Source organism: Ambystoma mexicanum, chromosome 13, assembly GCF_040938575.1.
Source record: "Ambystoma mexicanum isolate Mex_15411 chromosome 13, UKY_AmexF1_1, whole genome shotgun sequence".
Classification (NCBI taxonomy): Eukaryota; Metazoa; Chordata; class Amphibia; order Caudata; family Ambystomatidae; genus Ambystoma; species Ambystoma mexicanum.
In genome coordinates this window covers 683,194,926-683,222,205 of record NC_090938.1, presented here as the reverse complement: position 1 = coordinate 683,222,205, position 27,280 = coordinate 683,194,926, and the positions used below count along the sequence as shown (strand labels likewise).

The window sequence follows — 27,280 nt, the reverse complement described above, 5'->3', positions numbered from 1 at the left end:
TGAGGTTGAGGCTGAATCTCCGACGACGCCCTGCCCCCCCTTCTTCCCCACGGAGGGTTTCACGGGGGTCCTATCGATGGGCACAAAGGAAGACTCCCTCCGAGGAGGCAGGGAGATTCTGGGCCCTGAGGTCGCCACCACTGGTGCAACCACCACAGGCTGAGCCAGGGCCGCCGCGACCGTTTCGATAGAGGGCTTGGTCGGATGGATCAAGGCCTTCACCACCTTAGGTGCGCTCACCGCCTTATCCTTGAGGGAGGGGGCACTGCCACGCTCCTCCTCTGCCTTAGAGCTCGACCGGGGCCTCTCCAGGAGCTTCGCCGGGTGCTCGGCCTTCCTCTTACCCGACCCAGAGCGTTGGCTCGTGGTTGATGGTGCCGGGGAGGGTGCGCCCTGCCTGGTGCCCGTAGAGCCCGAACGTTCGGCGCTCCCGGAGCCAGCGGACTCGCGGTGCTTGGCCTTATGTTGGGCCCCCGTCGCCGGGGCGCCCTCAAAGGTCTTAGAAGACCGCTCGGATTTCTTCTTCTTCTCGCCAGACGGGCTCTTACCCTCCAGCCAGTTGGCGAGACGTTGATGGCGGTCCTTCATGGTCCGTTCCGACATGTTGCCGCAAAACGCACAGTCCTTCTCCACGTGCGTCTTGTCCTCATGAAGGCAGTAAAGGCAGAAAGAGTGTTCGTCCTCCTTGAAGAAATTCTGCAGCTGGCATCCAGGGCAGACCCTGAACAGCTTTCCGGGCGTCGAGCTTCCCTTCTCCTGGGCCATCTCCGAGACCGGGCCTGAGAAGCTTCTGGATTCCTCCGAAGTGTAGCTCGACGAAATCTTCACCCTTGAGGGGCACAGATGAATCCGACACGGGTCCCCGTTGATCGGATGTAGGATCGGTGGAGCTTGAGGCTCTTTGACCGAAAGAATCGAAGTTTTTTTGTGAAAAAAGCGCGAAAAATAGCACTAACGCTCGAGAGCAATAGCACGAGGATCCCAACACATGAACGTGCGGTAAAAATCTGAAGATGGCTGCCAGAGGCGGTGCTTAGGTGGAGGGCAGTCATTGGCTGTGGTCAGTATGACGCAGAGACCAGTGATTGGTTATTACTACGAAAGACAGATCAGAAACGAAACTGATACTGGTTTTTTCTTTACCGAGGATTCCCAGCCTGACGACGGGGAATATTCATGAGCATGTGAATCCATGCCAGACCCCATGCTGGAGAAAAGTAGTTCCAAACAGAAGAGGATCAGAGGCTCAACTGGCAGGCAAGTAAGCAGCATGGTCTGCTGAAGGTAAGTCCACCCAAGCATTATGAGCCCGGCGCTTCCAGCGCTGGGACTGGGCATATTTATGAGCCTGGTGCCACTGGCGCCAGGACTGGGTCCAAAAGGTCCCAATTGGGACTGGTTGGCACTGGGAACCTGGGTTATGGATCTGCTTCCAAGGGAGTTGGGAAAACCCTGACCTTTTGGAAGCAGAGATCATGACAGCACCAGAGGCAGGCGTCGTGCAAGTCCGTAACCGACATCTTGGACCCACAGTCCCCGCACTTCTTAAATCCCGAACGCGGGGTGGAAGACGAGGTAGACATCCTTCACAAAGAAGAAACTTCACAAAACAAACAAGTTCGAAGAACCGAGAAACAAACTCCAAAGAGTCGAGGCGCGCCGAGATTCCCAAAGCGAACACGTTCGCGGAAAAAACAGAACTGAGGCTACGGGCGTTGTGCGTCCTACTTATAACATCCAGTGACGTCGGCCGTCGGAGGAGGAGGTCCTCGAGGGTGGCGTATTGACGCAGGACGCAGAAAGATTTTCCGAAGCGGCACAGCTGTGGGGATTACTGTCATAGATATGGAATATGTCAGAGGACCCAATCCCCTCGAAAATGTATTTAAACATTAGGATAAGTCCAAGGGACTTCTCAATGGCACTGCACAAAAGCTGCTGTGTGTCACCAGGCAAAACGCAGATGCCTATGGAGTTTACCAGACTCCATTAAACAACAAGAAACAGAATCCTAGTCTGAAAAACACATGAGGTGAAGGGGCAAAGTCCCACTCACTCAGGAGTAAAAATTAAAAAGCCCTTAGTACAGCATAAGAGCTGGGGGCCCCTAAGGTTAAGGGAATTGGCACATAAATGAAAGTTCTCCCTAACACTTGACCATTTTTGACAAACTGTACTTACTCGTTCCAAGTCTTTTTCTGGAACTCTTGAGATTCTATAGCTTATGCCTGATCTATTTTGCACTTCAATCTGACTCTGAGACTCTCATAACTAGATAGTGAAGGACTTCTAAAGCCTAAGGCATCTGTGAACTGAATGCAAGTCTTACCTGCTCTGTAGTGGTTTTGATTCTTTCCTCAAACAGTGATTCCAAGCATTAATAGTCAAGGTACTTTCGTTACCTTTAATTGTTTCCAACTATTCTACAAGTGTGTACAATGTTATTTTACATTAACAGTATTATCATGTTGGGTGCAAATCTAACCTTACACAAGCCTCATTGTTCAGGCTTTTTTTGTCCCCATTAATTACTTCTGTTTTGCTGAAGTTTGCGGTGGTCTTTGATGGGCCCTATTTTGGATAATTGTTGCTACTTTCTGGATTACAAGTTGCAGATGACCTGGCATCCTTCTGTGGCATAATGGACAGCTCAACTGATTAATTTGTTAATTTGAATAGCCTTGCTGCAGCCATTTGTCCAGTGAGGTCCCCTCGCATACATGAGTAAACCATGTTATCGAACCTCCTACTGGAGGGTACATGGGAGTGGACATGTAGCCTTGTAGGAAGCTCCCCTTGTAGATGCATCTCTTGCTCCCACTCTACCACAATGTTGTCCTCAAACTGAGGGATATGTAGTCAAATACCTTGTCCTTCCCAAGATTCGACTAAAAGTTGTAAATGTCTCCTGTTCCTTTTCCACTTTCTAAAGAGACTGGTCGAATGCATTTCTGAACAATCTTTCTTCAATGGTTTATCAATCAAGGTATACAGTCTCAAGTTTGAACATTGTCCCTCAAGAATATTCAACCATAACTTTACTGTGTGCCAATGTGTGTAACCTGTACTTTATTACCACCAACTGCCCCTCCAAGAAATCAGCTTGACAGTTCGCTTACAGCTACCACCAAGTCTCAGGAATAACATGGGAAATTCTACCAAACACTACATGATGGTCTTCCAATCACCAGAGGACTGGATATTCTTGAACAGAAACAATCTCCATCAAACATAGTAAAATGCACAAACTTAGCCGACTTAACCAGTCTTACCTTTCATCAGAGTTGTACAGTCTTGCCAGGCCAAAATCTGCTAGTTTAATCTGCCCACTAGAAAGTTAATCCAGAGAAAAGATATTAGGCCTTGATGATGTGTAGAAGACTCATTTGCAAACAAAACGATAAGTGCAAGAAGGGATCTGGCATACAAAGGCAAAGCTGTCCATTACCTGTTGTTCAATAAAATGTTTGAACATTTGATATCTCGATGGAGAAAGTTCTTTTTGTGACAGTAATCCAGGCCTTCCAGCAGCTGCTTCATGAAAGATTTGATATGGTCCTCTGAGAAATGTACCAACCCAGATTCTAGTAGACCCATCAGATCGTGGTCCATATATTCAAAAACAAGGTAGAAAGCACCTAGAACACAAAAAATGCAAACATAAAAAACTAGCTTGGATAACATAAAAACATGAAATTCAACATTAACACAGACTACGGTTAGGGAGATTTATCATTTTTAAACTGCATCCCCCTCTCCTATTGAGACTCCCAGCACCTTTTGCTGGACTTCTGGACCTTTTTCTTTAAATCCTGAATGAGTGGAGCCTTTTTGCACTCATTCCTTCTCATGGGCTCTGTTTTCAAACTCAGTTTTGAATTTTATTGCCCTATGGAGTTTACTTTCCTAAATATCTCTTTAAAAGGCATCAGTATTTTACTTTTGCAGCTCACAGCTCCTTATAGGCAGTGTTGATGCGAGCCCTTTGTTTCCCTTTGAGATTATTTTCTATATCCTACCGTAACTACAGTTCTTAAGGAGAGAGAGAGACTTAGTATCTCTCGTAAAGCGTTATGTCCTGAGAGATTGGCGCGCGCACCACCTTATGTGAAGTGCCAAGTGGATACTTTACTTAGTACCCACCTTCTCTCTGCTCCTGAGACTTTTTAGTCACAGAAAACCCTCTGATTATGGCTGGTGGCAGTGGACATGTTCTACCAACTATTGTGCAAATGTTCTACAGCAGGCTATGCCCATAGCCCTGGTAGTGCACAATAGGGTCAATCAAGTACTAACTTGGTGGCTCCTTTCATCCCCCACCCCCCATTACTAGCGTGGTTGTTCTTTGTCAGCCCTTCTTCTACTGTCCTGGGAGGAGAAGGCCTGTGTGAGTGTTTTGCCTTTGGTGGGAACCCTTGGGTGTCCCCCAACTAGGCTCCAGTCTGTCTGGACAGGTATGATTGTAGTGGGGGAAGAGTTTTTCACTCCCCCGTTCTTTGTTGTCCAGAGTGCCTGAATGGAACCAGCTCCCACTGGGGGTCTGGCTGTCCTGATTGCACAGCCACCAGCCCCTTTATGTAAATTGCTGAGAGATTGCAGAGGAGTGTGTGCTGGAACTGTATAAAAGGTGAGGTTCCTGAGGTGAAAGGCAAGTCGACCACTGGAAAATGAAGTATGGTATGGTAATGTTAATTTGTAAAGCGCCTATACACAGGGCAAATGTTTCAAAGTGCTCATGGAGGGAGGGAACAAGGGGGAAAAAAAACAGTCATTAAGAGTCCTTGAATTTCTGAATAATAAAAGTCTTCACAGGCAGAGTAATTGTATATAATACAATTAATTTAGATAACGTCAAATAGGTCTGACGATTCTGCAGTTTTTACAAGTGCATTGAGGCGACACCATACAAGGAGGGGAGACTGGGGAGATAGCTAGACCATCTTCCAGACATGGTACGTTAAGATCGTGCAAGTGCACAGACGGTACAAGAGAGGGGGGGGGGGAACAAGTGCAGGAGAAATGCGACAAGTGCATGCCCAGAAGCAAGCGCGAGAGGACTGGCGAGCATGCCAGGGACGTGTACGACTGAGGTACACCCGGCGGCCTGTCGGCAAGCTGTTTCGAAAAGGAAGGAGAGAGGTATAGAGCGGAGAGAGAATTTGCAGGGGAGAGAGAAGGAAGAAGAGGAATGTCTTAATGAGTTCCCGGAACTTAAGGAGATCAGGCACAAGGTGGAGGGCAGCAGGGAGGCTATTCCAGAGAGAGGACCCTGCTGAGGATAAAGATCTCCCTCCACATCTCTGCTTGGAGAACCGGCTCACTCGCAGAAGGTCGGTGGTAGATGAGCGGAGGGCTCGGGAGGGACAGTATTTAGGTAGGCATTGTTGCAGATAGGTGGGTCCCAGGCCCCAGAAAGCCGTGTGGACAGTGCAGAGGGTCTTGAAATTGATCCTTGCAGCCACGGGTAGCCAGTGGGGGGATTGCAGCGCCGGAGGTATGCGATTCCTGCGCTTGAGGCCAAGGATAAGTCTTGCTGTTCTGGATGAGTTGCAGAGGACGCAAAGCAGAGGCATGGAGGTTGAGAAAGAGGCTGTTGCAATAGTCAAGCCTAGAGAGAACCAGTGCTCTGGAGACAGTGAGACGCTGGAGGAAGGTGAGAAAAGGAAGAGAACCTCTGAGGAGGTGCAGTACGTAGTTGGACTTTTTTTTTTTTAAAGAGATGTCCGAAATGTGAGTGGAGAAGGAGAGAGTGGAGTCGAAGATGACCAAGGTTTTTTGCCACGCCGGTGGGTGTGGGTACAGGGCCAAGGGAGACTGTCCGGAGTGTGAGTGGGAAAGCGGGAGCAGGAGTCCCAATGTGAAGGATGGCAGTTTTAATGGTGTTGAGGCAAAGTTAGTTTGCAGAAAACCATGAGTCAATTGTGGACAGACATATAAGCGAGGTAGAGGAAGTGGCTGAAGGTAGCGCGAAGTAGAGTTGTGTGACATTCGCGTGACACTGGAAGTTAGAGAAGAAAATGGCAATCATATGTGAGAGGGCAGCCATGCAGATATTGAAGAACCAGGGGGATAGGTTAGAACCCTGTGGCACACCACAGGTTGAGAGAGAGAGAGAAAGGGCCCAGGTTCCACCTGTAATGGGTGGTCGGAAAGGAAGGAGGTTAACCACGCCAGAGCCTGACCTGTGATTCCCAGGGTGTCATGGAGAAGTGAGATCAGGATGTTGTGGTTTATCGTATCAAAGGCAGAGGAGAAGTCAAGAAGAATGAGGACAGAGGGAGTGTAAGTGTCAAGATTTGAGAACAGGTCTTCATGGGTGTTCAGAAGAGAAGTTTCCATGCCTAAGGATTCTGTAAAGGAAGACTGATGGTTGTGGTGACAACCGGCAGATTGAGTGTGGAGGGTGAGCCTGTTTCTCCAGGAGTTTGCCCAAAAAAGGGGTGATGGAAATGGGGGCAGAAGTTTGCCAGAATAGAGGGGTTGGAAGAGGGTTTCTTGTGCAGCGGGTGCACAGGGGAGTGCTTAAGAGAAGGTGGGAAAACTTCACTGGCAAAAAGAGATTGCAGAGATCAGCCAAGACTGGAGCAAGAGAGGCAATGTTGTCCTTAATTGTTTTGATGGGGCAGTGGGTCCATAGACCGGACTTGTCTGGTGACCTCTGGTGTGATGGGAGTGAGAGAAGAGAGGAGAAGTGTGGAGGGCCCAACATAGGCTACAGAGGTGTTTGTGTATGAGGTGTGGAAGTGAGAGGAAAGGATGTCTTGGGTTGTTCCAGTGAAGTGTGCAGCCAGGGCCGAGCAAAGGTCCTGGGTCGGTGTGACAGAAGAGGAGGCTGCTGCAGGGTTGGCCAGTTATTTGCAGACTTTGAAAAGTTCGGCTGTGTTTGATGCCGCGGAAATGCAGGCTTGAATAAAGACTCTTTTCTTGGTGTTGATGCAGAGTCGGTATTGCCTTTGAAGGAGGCAGCAGGCCAGTTTGTCAGAGGGTCCGCCTGACGCATTCCATTTCCACTCAGCTGCCCTACACTTGCATTTAAGGGCAGCCAGATCAGAGTTGTACCAAGAGTTGCACTTTTTGTTTGAAGTGGTAGACTACCAGAGACGCCTGGAGACCTTTTGCAACACTGTGATGCAACCACTTCTGTCCTGAACCCATTTTCTGTGTGACAGAGGAACTCCGAAGAGGACGACTCCTTCCTTTTGACTTGTGGTAATAACCAGTCCCAAGACAAACTTTAATCAGAGCCAACTCCCAAGGTGCTGTGCATCTCCAGAGCTGCGGAACCCCAATACCAGGGGACATCCAACACAATTGAAGTGAATCTTCATGGAAAGGCTGAATCTGTCCAAGTCTTTTCTGAGCTCCAGGTGATCCTCCAGAGACACAATCTGGCCTGTCAAAGTGCCCTCACCAGAGACAAGGACTTCAGGAACCAAAGATTGTCTGGGCAAATCGCATCCTTTGTTGGTGCTCCAGAAAAGGTTCAAAACACGCAAAGTGACCAGAGGAGTTGCTGAAATCCATGCCATAGGTCCTATCGAGACTACTGCCGAGATATCCCATCCATTGTCCTCCCTTTCATCATCAGACCAAGGAATCTAGAGCTCGGGTCCAGCACTGCCACATCGAGGAGAATTCAGCCACGAAAATGTCTTCAAACCAAAGGTACAGTGGGGAAAAAGGTATTGCTTAACTTAATCCGAAAAGTCGCTCTACAGCGTTGGAGTGCACACAGAGGTGTCCAGGGTAACCCCCACCTTATCTCCGACCCAAGCTGCTGCTTGCATCCCTTTAGCGAGTCCTTTAACAGGGCCTCAAACGTTGGTTGTATCCTGTTGCATCTTAAAGACTAGAGAGTAGAAAATATCAGGAGTTTGTTATTCTGCTGCCTGTCAAGACTTTGACCCCTCTCCGAACTGCCTTTAGCAGGGGTTGCATTTTGGACCTTAGACTTGCTGTGTGAAGAAACTGCCCATAGAATCTTAAGCCTTGCTAATGTTACACAAACCAACTATTTTCCTTCCTAAAAGTCATCTTATGTGCGTTCGTAGAGTAAATGTACTTACCGTATTTCTTCTAAGTTTCACAAGTGCAAGTTATTGCTGATAATACGATAGAACTGTCATTACTGTCAAAAGCGGTAACAATTGTAACCGTGAGCAAGTACAAAATAGGCAGCGGCCTTTTAAGAGTGTTCTAAAGTGTTTAGGTTCAATGAACTGAGGATTTAAAAGTAATTTGTGTGTATATATAATAAATCTATATTTTACCATACATGTATTGAGTGTTTCTTTGAATTGATTTACTAACTAGATTCAGGCTACTTCCCTACAGCTCGCATCTTCCTCTTATGAGAAGCCTGTCTGCACTGCCACACTACCAAGGTTCCATGGGTAGTACAGACTGATACTAAGAGTTTAGGATCTACAAACCATTGGGATAGGTTTGTGAAGCCCTAACTTACAGAGGACCTTGAGAAAACTCCCCCAACACTGATGGCAGTGTTGGGATTTGTACAGGTTGAATTACATTGACTGCTGGTTGTACTGTATTCAAAGAATCCATCCTCAAGGCTACTATACTGTGAAAGTATTAAACCATGTCCACTATGGAATTCTATAAGGCTGAAGCGCTTATTAATCTTACTGTTAGGAAACAGCGATAGGTGTTGTGAAAAATGGCTTTGTACTAAAGGAATGTAAACAGTTAATCCAAAATGTGTTGGATTACCAAACCGAGTAGGCCTGTGACTGCTACTCCCAGGATTGATCTGGAAATTAATGGTGGTTAAAGTTGAACCCTTAGTCCTCATCTTCAAGATAGTGAGGGAGATGATATGGAACGAAATTGAATTGTTAATCCACCTTCAAATCCTCTAACCGCACCTCAGCTATGCCCAACATGTCAGCTGAGCTGGTTCTAAAAATAGAGAAAATGAAAATGCAGCTTAAGTTTAAAAAACTGGAGATTCAGTCAGATGAGAGAAAGAAATGGCAAAAGAAACTGCAAATTAGGGAAGAAGAGGTGCAGCATGAGCTTGACATGGAAAAGTTGGAACAAGTTACTTTCCTGTAACTGTTCTCCAGCATGGGTCTGGCATGGATTCACATGCTCATGAATATTCCCCGTCAGGCTGGGAATTCTCGGTAAAGAAAAAAAATCAGTTTCACTTCTGAACCGTCTTTCTCCTAACCACCAATCACTGGTCTCTGGGTCATACTGCCCCCAGCCAATGACTGTCATCTACCTAAGCTTCTCCTCTGGCAGCCATCTTCAGATTTGGTAGCATGTAATGTGGCAGTAGGACCAAGAGAAGAGCTGCAGAGGGTTAGGCGGGAGGGTTCGCATGTGAATCCATGCCAGACCCATGCTGGAGAACAACAGTTACAGGTAAGTAACTTGTTCCTTCTCCAGCATGGGGTTTGGCATGGATTCACATGCTCATGAATAAAGAATACATAGCAGTACACACATGCACAACCACGGGAGGTGGCAAGGCTAAAAATTAAGCCCTTCAACATCTCACCATTAAGCGCTCACCTTCAAGCAAACAGGTTGCGCAGCACTGCTTGGCCGAATCTGGACTCCTCCCTGGAATCCCAGTTGACGCAGTAGACTCTCGTGAAAGTGTGCATCGACCTCCATGTAGCAGCCCTGCAGATGTCCAGCAGGGGCACACCAGGCAGGAACGCCATAGTTGCAACGATTGCTCTGATTGAATTGGCTCTCGGACGGCCAGGCAATGGTTGGTTTGCCAATCGATGACAATGGGTGATGCAGCCGGAGAGCCACCTGGCAATGGATGCCTTGGAGAGGGCCTTCCCTTGGTTCACAGGGCCAAAGTTCACAAACAGCTGTGATGTCTTCAGAAAACTCTTTGTGCGGTCAACGTAGAACTTAAGCGCTCTAGCCACATCCAGCGAGTGCAAAGTCCTCTCAGCCGGCGACGGGAAGAAAACGGGCAACACCAAGGGCTCGTTGAGATGGAAGTCCGACGGCACCTTGGACATGAAGGAGCGGTGCGTTCTCAGCACGACCCTTGTTTCGTGGAATGTCAAATACGGAGGCTTACAGGATAAGGCCTGGATCTCTCCCACTGGTCGTGCGGAGGTGATGGCCACACGAAATGCTGTCTTCCACGATAGGAATTTCAGAGGTGCCGAATGCAGAGGCTCGAACGGAGGACCCATGAGCCTAGTCAGCACCACATCGAGCTCCCACGCCAGGGCCGTAGCCTTCACCGGCGGGAACAAGCGGAAAAGTCCTTTCATGAACTCCTTAACCAGACGATGAGACCACAGCAACGACCGCCCCGGAGCTCTGGTATAGCGGGATAGCCGCCAGATGAATTTTGATGGAGGCGTGCGCCAGCCCCCGCCCCAGCCTCATCCTGGCCAGCGGCAGCAAGTATAGCAGCACTTGAGGGTTTAACTTCTGTGCATGGCACCAGACAGTGAACCTCTTCCATTTATGTCTGTAGCACTTAAGAGTCGAAGAAGCCCTGGTATTGGCAAGTACCTCTTTGCAGTCCCCCGGGATCTTGTACCCTCCGAAGTCTAGTGCTGCTGGAGCCAGGTCTGGAGGCTCAGCGACCCTGGGTCGTGGTGCAGGATCACCCCTCCTTCCCTGGTGAGAAGATTTGCATCCGCCGGAAGCTTGACTGGAGGGGACGCCGAAATGTCCAGAAGGTCCGGGAACCATATCTGCCTCGGCCATGCTGGTGCGACGAGGATCATCCTGCACCGGGACAGTCTGAGTTGGCTGATGAGTCTCAGAAGCAACAGGGGGAACGCATAGAGGGAACAGGCCGTCGCAGGGGAAGGAGAATGCATCCCCATGCTCCCCGGCCGGGGAAACCTGCTGGCGAACCTCCGGTACTTTTGATCCTGCCGAAGCTCCCACCCGTGGCAAGAGCGCAGCTCCCTCCTAAGCGAGTCGGCGACGGTGTTCTTCACTCCTGCCAGATGAAAAGGTACCAGGAACATCCCCTGGGCAACAGCCCAGTGCCACAGATCCTGTGCTTCCTTGGAGAGGGCGGGGGATCTGGTGCCGCCCTGCTCCGAATGTAAAAATTGTGGTGGTGTCGTTGGTGAAAACCTGCACCACATTGTCCTTGAGGGACAGAAGGAACGATCTGAGGGCCCAAAACACAGCCCGGAGTTCCAGAACGTGGACATGCAAAGACTTCTCCTCTGGTAGCCAAAGGCTTCTTGCGTGGAGACCTCCGGTCAGCGCACTCCATCTCTCCAGGGAGGCGTCCGTCGTCACCGTCTCTTGATATGCTGGGGTCTGAAAGTCTGTACCCGCCTCTAGAGGCGCACGGACGCCCCACCACTGAATCGCTTGACGGAATGTCTCGTTGAGGGCGATCTAGTCTTCGAAGCTTCCTGACACTTGTATACAACATGTGTCGAGGAACTCCTGCACCGGCCGCATCCACAGCCTGCAAAGCCGAACGAGGTAGATGCATGACGACATCATGCCGAGCAGGGACTTGATGGACCTCACCCTGGCAACTTCCACGGTCAACAGCCGTTGCACCTTGAACAGGATGGCCTTTATCCTGTCCTCCGACGTGGAGGACAGGTGCGTCACCGTGTTGAGCCTGGACCCCAGGAACTGAGCGTCCTGCAATGGCACCAAGCAGGACTTTGCATAATTTATAGAGAACCTCAGATCTGTGTGCAGGCGGACAGTCCTTGCTGCATGTTCGAAGGTGAGTTCCCTTGACTTCAACTCAGATGAGCCAATCGTCCAGAATGGGAGTAGACGTGGACGCCCTGCAGGCGCAGCCGTGCCGCCTCTGGTGCCAGGCACTTGGTGAAGACCCTTGGAGCCAACTTCAAACCGAAGGGAAGGGACTTGAATTGATAGTGCTGTCCTTGGACCATGAAACACAGAAACCTTCGATGCCCCTTGTGGATGGGTATGTGGAAATAAGCATCCTCCAAGTCCAGGGACAACAGGAAATCTCCTTCCTTGAGCTGTCCCAGCACATGTTGAAGGGTCAAAATTGTTTAATCCCAGAGTTGTGCTTTTCCGCTAAATGAAGCGATTGATTCAAATGGGGGTTTTCAAAGATAGATCAAATTTAATGTGTAACGCACACAGTTTTTAGGTATGCAACAAGATAAACAACTGAAAACCGTATAGTTAAATTCACTATCTGGCAGAGTCAAGAAAAATCAAATGTATAGATTGCACAAACATGTGAGGATGGAGCTTAATAGCCAGTCAATTCGGGTGTGCAGTCATAATGTCGACTGCAAAAAAGTCGAAAACAAAAATGTGGAAAAAAAAAATGTCGAAAAAAAAATAGAATGCGTTTTTTTATTTGTATATTTTTTTGGGTTTGGGTAGTAAAAATAAACAGGGGGCTGGGGGGAGAACAAAAAAAAAATTCAAAATGTTTTTTCCAACATTTTTGTATTCGACTTTTTGGAATTCAACATTATCACAATGAACAGTCAATTCGTTCTTCATCCTCATAGTTACTACTAGTTTCTAGATTTCCCTGGAATTTGTAGTCTGAGTCCCCAAGGGGGGGATTTGCTTGGAGTCCTTGTATGTTGATACCTAGTCTCCCTGATAATTTGGATCCTTTATTATGGGATCTGAGTTTCCGAACCTCAAGTTTAGTGATTTCGAGTCCCCAAGGGAGGTTGCTTGAAGTCCTTGTAGTTCAATTAGTTAGGGTATGTTAGTAGCAAATCTTCTTATTGATGTAATTTCTCAGTTTGTAAAATCTGAGTTCTGAACCTCAACACTTGTTTCCCCACTCAAGGTGTTGGGTGGTTCTTCAGGAGGTGAATTGGTCTCTTCACTCCAATTACATTAGTGATGGTGATATTTTTCAATTATTGGTGATCCCACTTTAGATTTCCATGTTTGTGAGATAGTAGGATTTACATTTAACTAACTTGGGTATGTACCCTTACTGTCTCAAATGATGACATAACATGGTGATTCGAATGCGCTGTCTCCCTTTGGTCGCAGTATTTCAATTTAGAATGAAGAACAAGTTACTTTCTTGCCTGGTAACGTTCTTTCGATGGGATGGTCCGACGACGTATTCCACACCTATGACAGGTAATGTCCACAGCTGTGCTGCTTTGGAAAATCTTTGGCGTCTGCGTCCTGCGTCGATGACGTCGATGCGCCGTCCCCGAGGACCTCCTCCGACGGCCGACGTCACCCGATGTGATAAGTAGGACGCACGACGCCCATAGCTTCATTATAGTTTTTTCCCAGAACGTGTGCTACCAGTTTTCTGCCAGTCAGACACACAAGGCCTTGCGGAACGCAAGCTGCAATCGCAAAAGAAATTCTGCAGCAGGGAAGGAGCGATATGGAATACGTCGTCGGACCATCCCATCGAAAGAACGTTACCAGGTAAGAAAGTAACTTGTTCTACGAGGGGATTGCGTCCTCCGACGTATTCCACATCTATGACAGACTCCCAAAGCAGTACCAAGCAAGGAGGTGGGAAAGAATTTAGAATACAAATTTAGCATGCCCAATCAAATTGCGGAATAGAGAACTGCCTTGCCGAAGGCCAGATCTTGCCCTCTGATGGAATCGAGGGAGTAGTGACGTACAAAAGTTTGTACTGAAGCCCAGGTGGCTGCATCACAGATGTGACGAATAGGAAATCCCCTCTGCAGGGCAGTAGACGCAGCCACTCCTCTGGTAGAATGGGCCCGCAAGCCAGCCGGTGGGTCCTTACCCGCCAAGTGGTAACACTCGGAGATAGCCAAAATAATCCAACGAGACAAAGTCTGTTTCGTCACAGCTTGTCCCAAACGCTTTCCAGCGTAACTAATGAAAAGTTGATTGTCCACTCTGACCCGGGACATGCGCGAAATATAAAAGCTCAACGCTCTCCGAGAATCAAGCCTATGGAGCCTCTCCTCTTCCTTACCAGGATGTGGAGGAGGATAGAACACCGGAAGAACAACCTTCTGGCTCAAATGAAAATCCGAAACCACCTTCGGAAGAAAAGAAGGACGAACTCTAAGGACAACCCTGTCCTTGTGAAACACAGTGAGGGTGGCTTAACTGAAAGTGCCTGTAACTCACTCTGCGAGCAGAAGTAACCGCAACCAAAAACACCGTTTTCAGAGTCAACAGCCTCAAAGGGCAAGAATGCAAAGGCTCAAACGGAGCACCCATAAGAAACTTAAGAACAAGGTTCAAATCCCAACCTGGCACCAAAAAAGGTGACGGAGGGAACACATTAGTGAGCCCTTTCAAAAACTGAGAAATTAAAGGAATCTTAAAATAGGAACACTCTTCAGACGAGCGCTTAAATATGGACAGCGCCGCGAGGTAAACTTTAATGGTCCCCACTTGCAAGCCCCTGTGGGCCAAAGAAAGCAAAAAAGACAAAACAATGGGAATGTCGCATTCAAAAGGATCCACATTCTGAACTCTGCACCAGTCGCAGAACTTTCTCCAACGGCAACGGTACAGAGACTTTATTGCCGGCCGCCTGGCCGAGAGCAACACCTCCATCACGTCTTCAGGGAGGTCTCAATCCTTATACCTCAACCTTTCAGAAGCCAAGTGTGAAGATTGAGGGATCTGACCTCTGGATGGAGAACCTGACCCCCCCCCTCCCGTGAGAGCAGATCGTCTTGGTAGGGAAGACGACGTGGGAGGGCAGATGGACAAGTCTAGAAGGTCCGTGTACCACGTCCTCCGGGCCCACGCCGTAGCAATGAGGATCATCCGGGAACCGAACCTCCGTAACCTCCGCAGCACTTGCGGGATGACGGGGACTCGAGGAAACGCGTACAGCAGTGGGAATGACCACTCCACCACGAACGCGTCTCCTAAGGCTCCTTTTGGAGGAAATTCCCGCGAGCAAAACCTTTCGCACTTCCGGTTGACACTGGAGGCGAAGAGATCCACTTGAGGGGGTCCCCCAAAGGGCGAAGATCTCCAGGAGAATCTCCTGAGCCAGCTCCCACTCGTGAGAGATCGTGCTCTGCCTGCTCAGAGCGTCCGCCGTCTCGTTTTCGTCTCCGGCCAGATGAACCGCCGAGATCGAAACTTCCTGCTGCATGGCCCAGAACTCGAGCTGCATCGCCTCACTGCACAGCAGAAGTGACCCTGCCCCCCCTTTTGTTGAGGTAGTGCATGGCCACCGTGTTGTCCGTCAGAATCAGGACACTCTTCCCACGCACAGTCGGCAGAAAAGCCTTCAGGGCTAGCCTGACGGCCCTCAGCTCCAACAGATTGATATGGAGTCTGGACTCCGACGGAGACCAACGACCGCTGACTGTCAACTCGTTGGCATGAGCTCCCCATCCCATGAGGGATGCGTCCGTCACGATCGTCACCTCAGGCCAGGGCAGCCAAAATGGGGCCCCCTTCATCAGATTGCCCTCGATGGCCCACCACAGAAGGTCCCGGGCTACCGAGGGCGGCACCTGAACAGGGTCCGACAGCCTGCCGGAGGACTGAGACCACTGGAGCTTGAGTGCCCACTGCAAAGATCTCATCCGCAGACGAGCCTCTGGCACCAGAAGAATGCAGGATGCCATGAGGCCGAGCAGTCTCAAGAACTCGGACGCTGGGAGATTCTGGGCATACTGAAACTTGTGCACCATCTGCTGAATGTGAAGAGCCCTCACCTGAGGAGGAAAACCCTGCCCCAGGGACGTGTCGAGCACTGCTCCGATGTACTGGAGCCGCTGCGTTGGTGTCAAATGGGACTTCTTTAAATTGAGGGAGAAGCCCAGCCTGTGAAGGGAGTGGCAGGTGACGGACAGATGATCCAGGACTTGCTCGGGAGAGCTCCCCCTGATCAACCAATCATCCAGGTAGGGGTAGACGTGAATCCCCCCTTTCCTGAGATGCGCTGCCACCACCATCATGAGCTTGGTGAAAACCCTCGGGCGGAGGTCAATCTGAACGGCAGGACCCGAAACTGAAAGTGCGAGTGCGAGTCGCCAACCCCGAACCTCAGGTACTTCTTGTGCTTGGAATGGATCGGCACATGGAAGTAAGCATCCTTGAGGTCGAGAGACACCAACCAGTCTTGAAGTTGAAGGGCCTGGAGAACTTGAGAAAGAGTCACCATCTTGAACTTGTCCTTCCTGAGGAGTTTGTTCAAACTGCGCAAGTCCATGATGGGTCTCAATCCCCCGTCTTTCTTTGAAATCAAAAAATAAGGGGAATACCATCCCTTGCTCCTCTCCGCTACAGGCACCAGTTCTATGGCGCCTTTCTCCAACAGGGCTTGAATTTCCTGCGCAAGGATCAGATCCGGACTCTTCAAAGAGAGGTTCCCTGGTGGATTGTCGTGAGGCCTCTGCCGAAAAGGAAGACAGTAGCAGTGGGTTATGATCTCCAGAACCCACACATCCGAAGTAATGGCTTGCCACTCTACAAGATGCTGCGCCAGCCTTCCCCCAACCGGCGAACCATGGGACCTGGTCTCATGACTGAGTGGTAGCGGCTGCGGCGTTGCCTGAGGGCAAAGAGGCAACTGCCCGAGCGGCCTTGGCACCTCGAGTACCTTTGTTTCCACCTCTGGCACTCTTACAATGGCCTCTTTTACTGCTAGCTCCTCTCGCTTTACTGAAGGACGAGTAATAGCGTAAGGAACCTCCCCTCCATTGCTGTCCCCTAGGACGAAAAGGCGGAGGTTGGCGAACTGCAGCACCCAACAATTTCGATGCAGCTTTGGAGGTCTGCAACCTCTCAAGGCTCTCGTCAGCCTTGCTGCCAAAAAGGTGTTCACCGTCAAAAGGCATGTTGAGGAGCCGGGACTGCACATCAGGAGCAAACCCAGACTTCCGCAACCACGCAAACCTGCGCATTACGGTGCTCGCCGCCATAGACCGGCTGACACAATCCGCCAAGTCCAAACCCGACTGAACGGCCTCACACATAGCATCCTTGCCATCCTGACCCATAGCAAGGAAACCATCCCGTTCGTCCCCTTCGGGAATATGATCAGCCGCTAATGCAACACAGTTCCACAGAGTGTGCGTGAAATGAGACAAGGCACACATGGAGTTGGCCGCCTGAAGCGCCAGACCCCCCGAAGAAAACACTTTCTTCGCCCAGCCGTCAAAACGTTTGTCGTCCCCTTCGGAAGGGATGGTAGGATACGACAAAAGAATCCAAAGCTGTGTATTGCTACACAGCAAGCCCAGATGCACTCAAATAGGGAAAAAGATATCCCTCTATTTCTATTTAAATTCATTAAACATTTGGTGCCAAAAGAGGCGTAAATTTTACGATGTGTTAACAACGTGTGAACTTCTCTTATTTGCAACAGAAAGGGTCATTTAGAGCATTTGGCAGTATTATTCAGGATAAAATATACAGTCATAGAGGTCAAACCGATAGAACAATCAGAACGAAAACACTAGAGCTGACTTATGGATTTTAATCTTCTGAGTCCAACAAGTCGTATATTAGTAAGCAAACAGTAGTACAATCAGTGTTCCCTATTTGCACATGGAAAGGACACTTGTAGGTATTCAATATAACAAAGGTGAGAGCAACAAGCGTTTACAAAAAACCGCTTGTAAGGAGTAACACAATTGTAAAGCTCTATAATAGTTACAGTGCAAACAAACTCTAGATGTATGGATTTGATCATTCAACAGTTCATAAATGAAGTCTCATATTCAGGTGTGACCCGAATAAGACCGACGCGTTTCGGTTCATGGAACCATCTTCAGGGGATAGACTTCATTTTTATTTTCATAAACATTAGATTCTAACACAGTCTCTGTGGGGTAGGAAAGAAAAAAGATATTTCAATAAAAACTCTCTGATTTACATGAAGTCAATTAACATAGTGAGACGAGTCAGAGTCACTAACCTTGCTGATATAAGTGCCAGGAAACAGACAGGTAATCCAGACAAGAAACAACAGATAGCCAAAAAGCACAGTATGTTGGGGTATCTGTGGCGGTAAGGACAAAAGTTAAGCTATTAAGCCCACCAATAACGGGCAATCAGTCCATAGTGAAGACGGGATGTTCCTCTGACATATTCCTCATCTTAGATATATCCTTCCAGCTCTGCTGGCCTCGGAAAATTTTTTCTCCAGAGGGCGCTGCGCGTCGACGTCCCTCGAGTCGATGACCCTCGACAGCCGCCGTATCGACGCTCGACGTCATCCTGCCTATAAAGGCCGCGCGCAGCGTCCGTTGCTCAGTTCCGTTTTGTAGCCCACAGTATTACTGTTTGGACTAGACTAATCACCCTGAAGGAGCGTAAGCTGCAACAACAAGGGAAGTAAAACTGCGGGGATGGATGGGAGGGTCGATGAGGAATACTTCGGAGGAACATCCCGTCGAAAGAACGTTACAAGGTAAGAAGTAACTTGTTCTTCGAAGGGATTGTGTCCTCCGACGTATTCCTCATCTTAGATAGGCTCCCATAGCAGTATTCTATATTCGGAGGAGGGAGTACCGACTTCACGCTATCTTCTATTGGTGAATAGAATGCAGTACAGCCCTTCCAAACCTAGTCTCTTGACTAGAGGAGGAATCCAGATTGTAAAAACGTGTAAAGGTATGGACAGACGACCATGTAGCGGCCGCACATATGTCTTTAATCGGCACGCCTCTTTTGAGGGCCGATGAAGCTGCAATACCTCTGGTCGAATGAGCCCTAAGGTTTTGAGGGGGCTCTTTCCCTGCCAGTTTATAACATTCCAGAATGGCTAGAATGATCCATCTGGAAATGGTCTGCTTAGTTATTGGTAACCCCAGCTTGTGACCTGCGTAGCCTACAAACAGCTGGTCTGCCTGTCTTATCCTGGCTAGTCTACTAATGTAAAAACTTAAAACCCTCCTAGGGTCTAGTCTGTGTAACCTCTCTTCCTCTTTCCCCGGGTGAGGAGGAGGATCGAAAGATGGTAGGATAATCTTCTGAGAGATATGGAATTCAGAGACTACTTTTGGGAGGAAATTAGGCTTCACTTGCAGGACAACTTTGTCTTTGTGAAAGATTGTATGAGGGGGTTTACAAGAAAGAGCTTGTAATTCGCTCACCCTTCTAGCAGATGTAAGTGCTATTAATAAAACAGTCTTAAGGGTAAGGAATCTTAAACAAGAATGGAGAGGTTCGAAAGGTGTCCCCATCAGGAAAGTTAATACTAAGTTTAAATCCCATAGGGGAACTTGGAATGGTCTTGGGGGATAAACATTGGTTAACCCCTTTAGAAACTGTATTACCAAGGGTAATTTGAAATAGGATGGTTCCTCCGCAGTACGCTTAAAGATAGATAGCGCTGCGAGATAGCCCTTAATGGTGCCAACTTGAAGGCCTGAATTTGCCAAATATAGTAGGAAGGACAAAACCATTGGTGTACCACATGAAAATGGGTCGATATTCTGTTCTCTACACCAGCTGCAAAATCTGTTCCAACGGCAGCGGTATAAAGACTTTGTTGCTGGCCTCCTTGCCGAAAGCAACACCTCCATAACATCATCAGGGAGGTCCCAATCCTTGTACCTCAGCCGTTCAGAAGCCAAGCGTGAAGGTTGAGGGTTTTGATGTCTGGATGGAGAACCTGACCTCCCTTCTGTGAGAGTAGGTTCTCTCTGAGAGGAAGTCGAAATGGAGGGCAGATGGACAAGTCTAGAAGGTCCGGGTACCACGTTCTCCTGGCCCAATCCGGGGCAATTAGGATCATGGTTCGCCGGAATCTTCTCAACCTCCTGATCATTTGAGGAATGACAGGGACCGGTGGGAACGCGTACAGAAGCGGAAACTCCCAGTCCACTATGAACGCGTCTCCCAGAGCTCCTCTCGGAGGAAATTCCCTTGAGCAGAACAGGTCGCATTTCCTGTTTAGGCTGGTGGCGAACAGATCTACCTGAGGGGTTCCCCAAAGGGCGAAGATCTCTTGAAGGACTTCCTGAGCTAGCTCCTACTCGTGAGAGACTGTTCTGCCTGCTCGGAGCGTCCGCTGTCAAGTTCTTCTCTCCGGCTAGGTGAACTGCCGATAGAGAGATTCCTTCTTGGATTGCCCAAAACCAGAGCTGCATCGCCTCTCTGCACAGGGGTAGTGATCCTACGCCTCCTCTTTTGTTGAGGTAATGCATGGCCACCGTGTTGTCCGTCATTATCAGGACGTTCTTCCCTTGTACAACTGGCAGGAAAGCCTTCAACGCAAGTTTGATGGCTCTCAGCTCTAACAGGTTGATGTGTAGTCTGGACTCCGATGGAGACCAACGACCGCTGATGGTCAAGTCGTTGGCGTGGGCTCCCCACCCCGTGAGTGAGGCATCCGTGACTACTGTTATCTCCGGCCAGGGTTGCCAAAACTGTTCTCCTTTCAGAATGTTCTCCTGACAGGCCCACCACTGAAGGTCTCGAGCCACCCTGCCGGGAACCTGAAGAAGATCTGTCATTCTCCCTGAGAATTGTGACCACTGAGTCCTCAGTGCCCACTGGAGGGATCTCATTCTCAGGCGAGCCTCTGGCACAAGGAAAATGCAGGATGCCATGAGGCCTAGCAACCTCAAAAAGTCGAAAGCTGGGAGACGTTGGGCAAGTTGGAACTTGGTAACCATCTGTAGAATATCTTGAGCCCTCACCTCTGGTGGCGAGGCTTTTCCCAGGGAAGTATCCAGGATCGCTCCTATGAACTGGAGTCTCTGCGATGGTATCATTTGAGACTTAGGCAGTAGACCAATATCTCAAATATATAGACACCTGAGCGATATACCAAACCCCCGGAGCGCGGAAATGAAGGGCAAATGGGAAACAGATGTAGGTAGAGAAATGACAGAGGGGGAGTGGAATAGGGCACTTGCGTTCCCCAAAGAAGTATCCAGAAACCATAGGTTTCGACAAATACAGATGAATGTGCTCCACAGAACCTACCTAACCCCGAAACGAATAGCCAAGTTCAACAAACAATCACAGTCTCACAGCATCTGGTGCACAAGAGAGGAAGCGGATCTAATCCACATGATGTGGGAATGCCCCAAGTCCAAGACACTGTGGGATAGGGTAAAGCAGACATGCGAGAAAGCAGGCATGACCAACTACAAATGGGCACCTGAGGAATGCCTACTTGGAATCTACCCTAGACTAGTCAGACTGAAACACATAGTCAGACTCATGGACATAGCGTGCATCCTGGCCAAAAGAACCATAGCCATGTCCTGGAAAAGACCCGCAGGACCGCAATACAAAGCATGGCATAGTGAAGCAGAGCGATGGGTATCGGCTGAAACCAAGGCCTGGGAAGAAAGTGTCACTAGATCTACGGATGAGTCCAGCAGAGCTCTTGAGGCATGGAAAGAACTTACCAGGCATATGTTCCTCCCCTCGGACGATAAGCCCCCATGAGCCAATGACCCGAAACAAACTAATCTACGAGACAAGATAGGGCAACCCCAGACGTATGACTGGAAACGATGAAGGCCCTGGGAAGGTATCCCCCTTGCGTCCTTCCCGAGCACGCTCCCCAGCTTCCCTAAATCCCCTCCTCCCCGGAACAAGAGAAGCTGAAACATATGGACATGGCAAGGAGACAGTTACTGTTATTCGTTATTTGTTATTAGTTATATTGTTGAAGTTAAATCCGAAAAGCGTTGTAAAAGACCAAGCACAAGACGCATTTGCATATCTTGTAAGTGATATTATTGAAAATCCCAATAAACAAATTTAAAAATAAATAAATAAAGGGAGGTGAGTTCGGGCAGCTCTTATCTCCCTCGCTGGTTCGAAAAAAAAAAAAAAATCATTTGAGACTTCTTTAAATTGAGGGAGAAGCCCAGCTTGTGAAGGGAGTAGCATACGTGATTTAGCTGGATCTGAGCTTGCTCCGGAGAAACAGCCCTGATCAGCCAATCGTCCAGGTAGGGGTAGACGTGAATCCCTTCCCTCCTTAGACTTGCCGCCACTACCGACATTAACTTGGTGAAGACCCTCGGGGCGGAGGTCAGCCCAAAAGGCAGTACTCGAAATTGATAGTGAGAGTTGCCAATTGCGAACCTCAGGTATTTCCTGTGTTTGAGATGGATAGGCACATGGAAATAAGCGTCCTGAAGGTCCAGAGATACCAACCAGTCCTGAAACTGTAGGGCCTGGAGGATCTGAGAAAGAGTGACCATCTTGAATTTGTCTTTCCTGAGGAATTTGTTCAATTCTCGCAAGTCCAAGATGGGTCTCAGTCCTCCGTCTTTCTTTGGAACGAGAAAGTAAGGGGAGTACCAGCCCTTGTTCCTCTCCGCTACAGGTACCGGTTCTATGGCACCTTTCTCTAGCAGGTCTATAATTTCCTGCAAGAGGAGCGGATCTGGAGCTTTCTGAGAGCTGATCCCCGGTGGATGACTCTGAGGTATACGTAGGAAAGGTAGGCAGTAACCTTGGGCAACTGTTTCCAATGCCCAAGCATCTGACGTGATAGCCTGCCATTCCGCCAGATGTTGAGTCAACCTGCCTCCTACAGGTGTCCTGTGAGGGAAGTCCTCAGAGGGGTTTTGGGGCGGCTGATGCAGATGCCGATGGTAAAGAGGCACCTGCTGTTGCTGCGGCTTTAGAATATCTACCCCGTCCACCTCGGGTAGTTCTTCTTTGACCCCTTTGAGTCGGTCGTCCTCTACCTCTTCCGAATGAGGAGTAGAAGCGAAAGGACTTGCCCCTCGCAGAGGTTCCTGTGGGACGAAAAGGAGTCTGACGGATTGCAGCTCCTAGGGATTTTGCTGCTGCTTTTGAAGTTTGCAGTTTCTCTAAACTGTCATCCGCCTTTTTCCCGAAAAAAAAAGAGCCATCAAATGGCATGTTCAAGAGCCTGGCTTGCACATCTGGGGCAAAACCCGACTTTCTCAACCAAGCGAACCGCCTGGTTGATGTACTTGCCGCCATTGCTCTGCTGATACTGTCAGCCGAATCAATGCCCGTCTGGAGGGATTCGCACATAGCGTCTTTACCGTCCTGTATAATATTCAGGAACGCATCCCTTTCTTCTCCCTCCGGGATGCAGTCAGCCGCTGTAGAAGCACACTCCCAAAGTGTATGGCTGAACCTAGCAAGGGTGCAAGTAGCATTAACAGACTTTAACGCCATGCTACATGCTGAAAAGACTTTCTTAGCCATAGCATCATATTTTTTATCGTCCCTGTCCTGTGGGACAGTAGGATAAGCCGTCTTGACGTCGGTAGAGGATGCTGCTTGTACCACCAGACTTTCTGGGGATGGATGTTTAGACAAGAACTCTGGGTCTGTGGAAGATACCCTGTACTTTGCAGACAGTTTTTTATTTACTGCTGGTATTACATCTGGGGTTTCCCAGTTTGTCATGATCTTTCTCTGAAGAGCTTTATGAAAGGGCACCACTGGATCCTCTTGTGGGCCTTTGTCAAGAATATCCGTGAGGTCATCTTGCTGGAAAGATTGTGAAGGTGTAGACCACCCCATGAACTCTGTAATTCTGGCCATTAAGGCTCTGTAGGGGGTTTCAGCATGCTCCCCCGGGTCTGGTTTAGCAAAATCCACCACAGGGGAAGTGTCTAAACCACTTGCCTCATGTAAAGAATCATGAAGATCCTTTAATCTGCGCTCTTCAGAGGAAAATTCCTCTCTAACTGGGGTTACAGGTCCCTGTAACTCATCTTGTTCTGACAAATCACCCTCTTCTAAAATTGAGGATATAGTTCTCAATTGTTCTGAATTAATAAAGGGAGTAAATCCCATTTCCAAGGCAGAGGGTGCTGAACTTGTCATTATTGGCCTCGAAAACGTCGATGTCGTCGACGCCGACGTCGAAGGCTTCGAGCGTGGCGTCGAAAACAGAGGTGGAGGCCTCGAGGACCTCGACAGAATTGGAATTTTACTCGACAATATCGACGCCATCGACGTCGAGGGCCTGGGAATCGTCACTGGATGTGTGGTCATCGTGACTTTTCTCGGCGTCGAGGCCGGCGTCGAGTCGACAGACCTGTGTGTTGAAGGTCCCTTCGACAACGGCGTCGAAGACCTCGACGTCGACGGAACCTTCGTCGACGGAACCTTCGAGGAAGGTTTGGAGGTCATAGTCCTACTCGAGGGTTCGAGACGCGCTCGAGAGGTTTCTTTCGCCGGGTACTGCGACTCGCGGCGTTTTTGACCTTTGGGTCTCGACCAGAGCATCGCTCTCGGCAGTCTTCGAGGGGGTCGAGGCCGCTTTCTCGAAGACGCTCATCATGTTTTTTCTGAATTCCTCCCATTCAGCCCGGGAACTAAGTTTCGTGGGGCAAGGGATTCTTTTTGGCGAAACAGAGGAAGAGGAAGACGGAGAAGGGGATCTTCGACGTTTCCTCTTCGAGTGTTTCGATCTCGAGGAGTGATGAGACCCACTCCGAGATCTGGAGCGTGAATGGTGACGAGGAGACGAATGTCTCGACTTCGTCGAAGAAGAAGAAGCTTTAAAAGTCTTACCTTTCTCCAGCTTCCCCCTACGCTCCTTCAGGGCCTTAGCTGTCATGGACATACAGTCCTCGCACTCCGAACAATGGTGTTCGGCTCCCAAGCACCACAGACAATTTCTGTGAGGATCGGTCAACGACCTCTTTTTCCCACAATCTCGACATTTTTTGAAGCCGGATCGAGGGGTTGTCGGTTCCGACGAGGAAGCCATCGAGTACGATTCGAATAACTTGAAGTAAATATTACTAAGAACTGAGCAACGGTATTCCGAGGCACCGAGTAGCGCGGAAAAACGGAACTAAGCCACGGACGCTGCGCGCAGCCTTTATAGGCAGGATGACGTCGAGCGTCGATACGGCGGCTGTCGAGGGTCATCGACTCGAGGGACGTCGACGCGCCACGCCCTCTGGAGAAAAAAATTTTCCGAGGCCAGCAGAGCTGGAAGGATATATCTAAGATGAGGAATACGTCGGAGGACACAATCCCTTCGAAAGAGAGATTTAGAATATAAGTACAGACAGTAAACAATGACAGACTACGACAAATCGTTAGGCATTAGCCCGTGCGAACAAATGCAAGTAAACCGCATGAACAAGGGGAATTGGAGGCTTTAGAACACTGCAGAAGTGCAGCAACACATACCGGTAAGGTTTAGCTGTACAGTGAAGTCCAAGGTATATAATAAAAGCCAGTACAATAATATAATACTAAAGTCTCAACCAAGCGAGGTACGTGGACCAGGTTATTGCAACGTGTAACTGGTTTCAGGGAAACAAAAAATGCATACCTTCCAATGCGAAAACGCAATGAACATCTCGCCGCTGCAGTGCGAGCAAAAGTAACTGAGCTTCCCAAAACTACAGTGTCGTCTTGGTAACCCCGCGCATGCGCGTGAGAGCACCAAAAGCGACGTCCATCTTGGTGTGGGCACCAACGAGTGCAGCGTTGCCAAGGTAATGTAACAGTAAACAAGAGTGACACACTGAAAGAGACAGGGCGGTCTCGAGCAGTCCGGAGAAAGGGCTGCACATAACAGCTGTTAAATGACAAATGGTCATTAAGAGAAGGGCAGTACGTGTCCAACATAAGACCTAGTCAAGGGGTTAAAATAACGCGTGAGTGGGGGCAACAACCGTAGTTCAAAGGAACTACGGGGTGCCCCCACGGCGCGGCAAGTGATTAATCATGGCGATCGGTCAGCAGAAGCTAACCAGCATCCACAAAGGTAAGAGAAAAGGTCTAAAAAACCCAAAAAGGAACGGAGACAGCAATCGACAACAATGGAGGAGTCTAAACTCCATGGGCAATTCAAGGAGGCCACGAGATGTATGGAAACGTAGAGGAGAACTCAACGCCCTGGGCGCGGGCAAGCAGCCAACAACAAGGCAGAAGGGAGAGTCAGATTCATGTCAGAACTTGAATAATAGCTGACAAGGAGACATCACAAGTCGGAGAACTGAGAACATCGGGGAGGTAAAAGGTCAACAGTCTACCCCGATGAGAGGTGAGGAGGAGCTCACCAAAGCAATGGGGTAACAAATGAAAATACATCATGCGGTAAGTACCGTACTGGATGGTACATGTCAAATTTAAAACACACAAACAATAATGATCGCAGAGTGTGTGAATGGTGCTAATTGGAGTGACATATTAATACAGGCAGAGCATACTAGTTTTCAAAGAGACAACAGGTTTATACAAAGCACATAAGGTTGAATTCCGTATTCATGCCACGTGGGCTTAGAGAGTCCAACAGTTCAATCCATAAAATCTCACGTTGCAATAGTTTATGCTGCACATCTCCACCCCTGCTTCCTGCTGTGATTTGTTCCAAGATAACACATTTCAATTGAGCAATGGTGTGACGTGCTTCAGAAAAGTGTAGTGATACTGGTGACTTGGGACTCTTAGTGCGGATATTAGATTTGTGCTCAGACCATCTAACTTTGACTTTTCTGGTCGTCATGCCTACGTAGTATAACCCACAAGGACATTTTAATGCATAAACAACATTTTGGGCATCACATGTGCAAGAATGCTTGAGAAAAATAGGTTTGCCAGAGTGGGGGTGTGATATGCTGTTGCCTTTAATGATGTTGCCGCAGTGCTGGCAATTGTGACATGGAATAGTCCCCTTAAATGTTTTCTGTAGACTAGGAGATGGCATTTCAGCTTTGACAAGGCTCTTACGCAAGGACCTACTGTTCCTGTAAGCAAAAGTAGGAGGTTCATGAAACAGTTGTTGTAACTGTGGGTCTTCTAAACATGCTCCAGTTCTTTTTAATGACCCTTTTGATACTAGGTCTGATTAAATCCGCAGGAGCAGAGATCACAACAACCGACAAACCGGAAGCTTTGATACGACCATTGGAATGGAAAATAAGAAGAGATTCCATCTCCCAGTCTACAGAAAACATTTAAGGGGACTATTCCATGTCACAATTGCCAGCACTGCGGCAACATCATTAAAGGCAACAGCATATCACACCCCCACTCTGGCAAACCTATTTTTCTCAAGCATTCTTGCACATGTGATGCCCAAAATGTTGTTTATGCATTAAAATGTCCTGGTGGGTTATACTACGTAGGCATGACAACCAGAAAAGTCAAAGTTAGATGGTCTGAGCACAAATCTAATATCCGCACTAAGAGTCCTAAGTCACCAGTATCACTACACTTTTCTGAAGCACGTCACACCATTGCTCAATTGAAATGTGTTATCTTGGAACAAATCACAGCAGGAAGCAGGGGTGGAGACGTGCAGCGTAAACTATTGCAACGTGAGATTTTATGGATTGAACTGTTGGAGACTCTAAGCCCACGTGGCATGAATACGGAATTCGACCTTATGTGCTTTGTATAAACCGGTTGTCTCTTTGAAAAC

The 27,280-nt window shown here is 48.7% G+C and overlaps 1 protein-coding gene across 2 annotated transcripts in view; it reads right to left on the bottom strand.

Annotated features, from left to right (window-relative positions):
• Positions 1 to 27,280, bottom strand: part of CDK12 (cyclin dependent kinase 12) — a 629,271-nt gene that overhangs the window by 132,445 nt on the left and 469,546 nt on the right. For both annotated transcript variants that reach the window (XM_069634721.1, XM_069634722.1), the window contains exons 6-7: positions 3,449 to 3,638; positions 3,273 to 3,329 (exon numbers count right to left, since the gene is read on the bottom strand). In XM_069634721.1, coding sequence (XP_069490822.1) covers positions 3,273 to 3,329; positions 3,449 to 3,638 — 247 coding nt within the window. The remainder of the gene's footprint in view (positions 1 to 3,272; positions 3,330 to 3,448; positions 3,639 to 27,280) is intronic.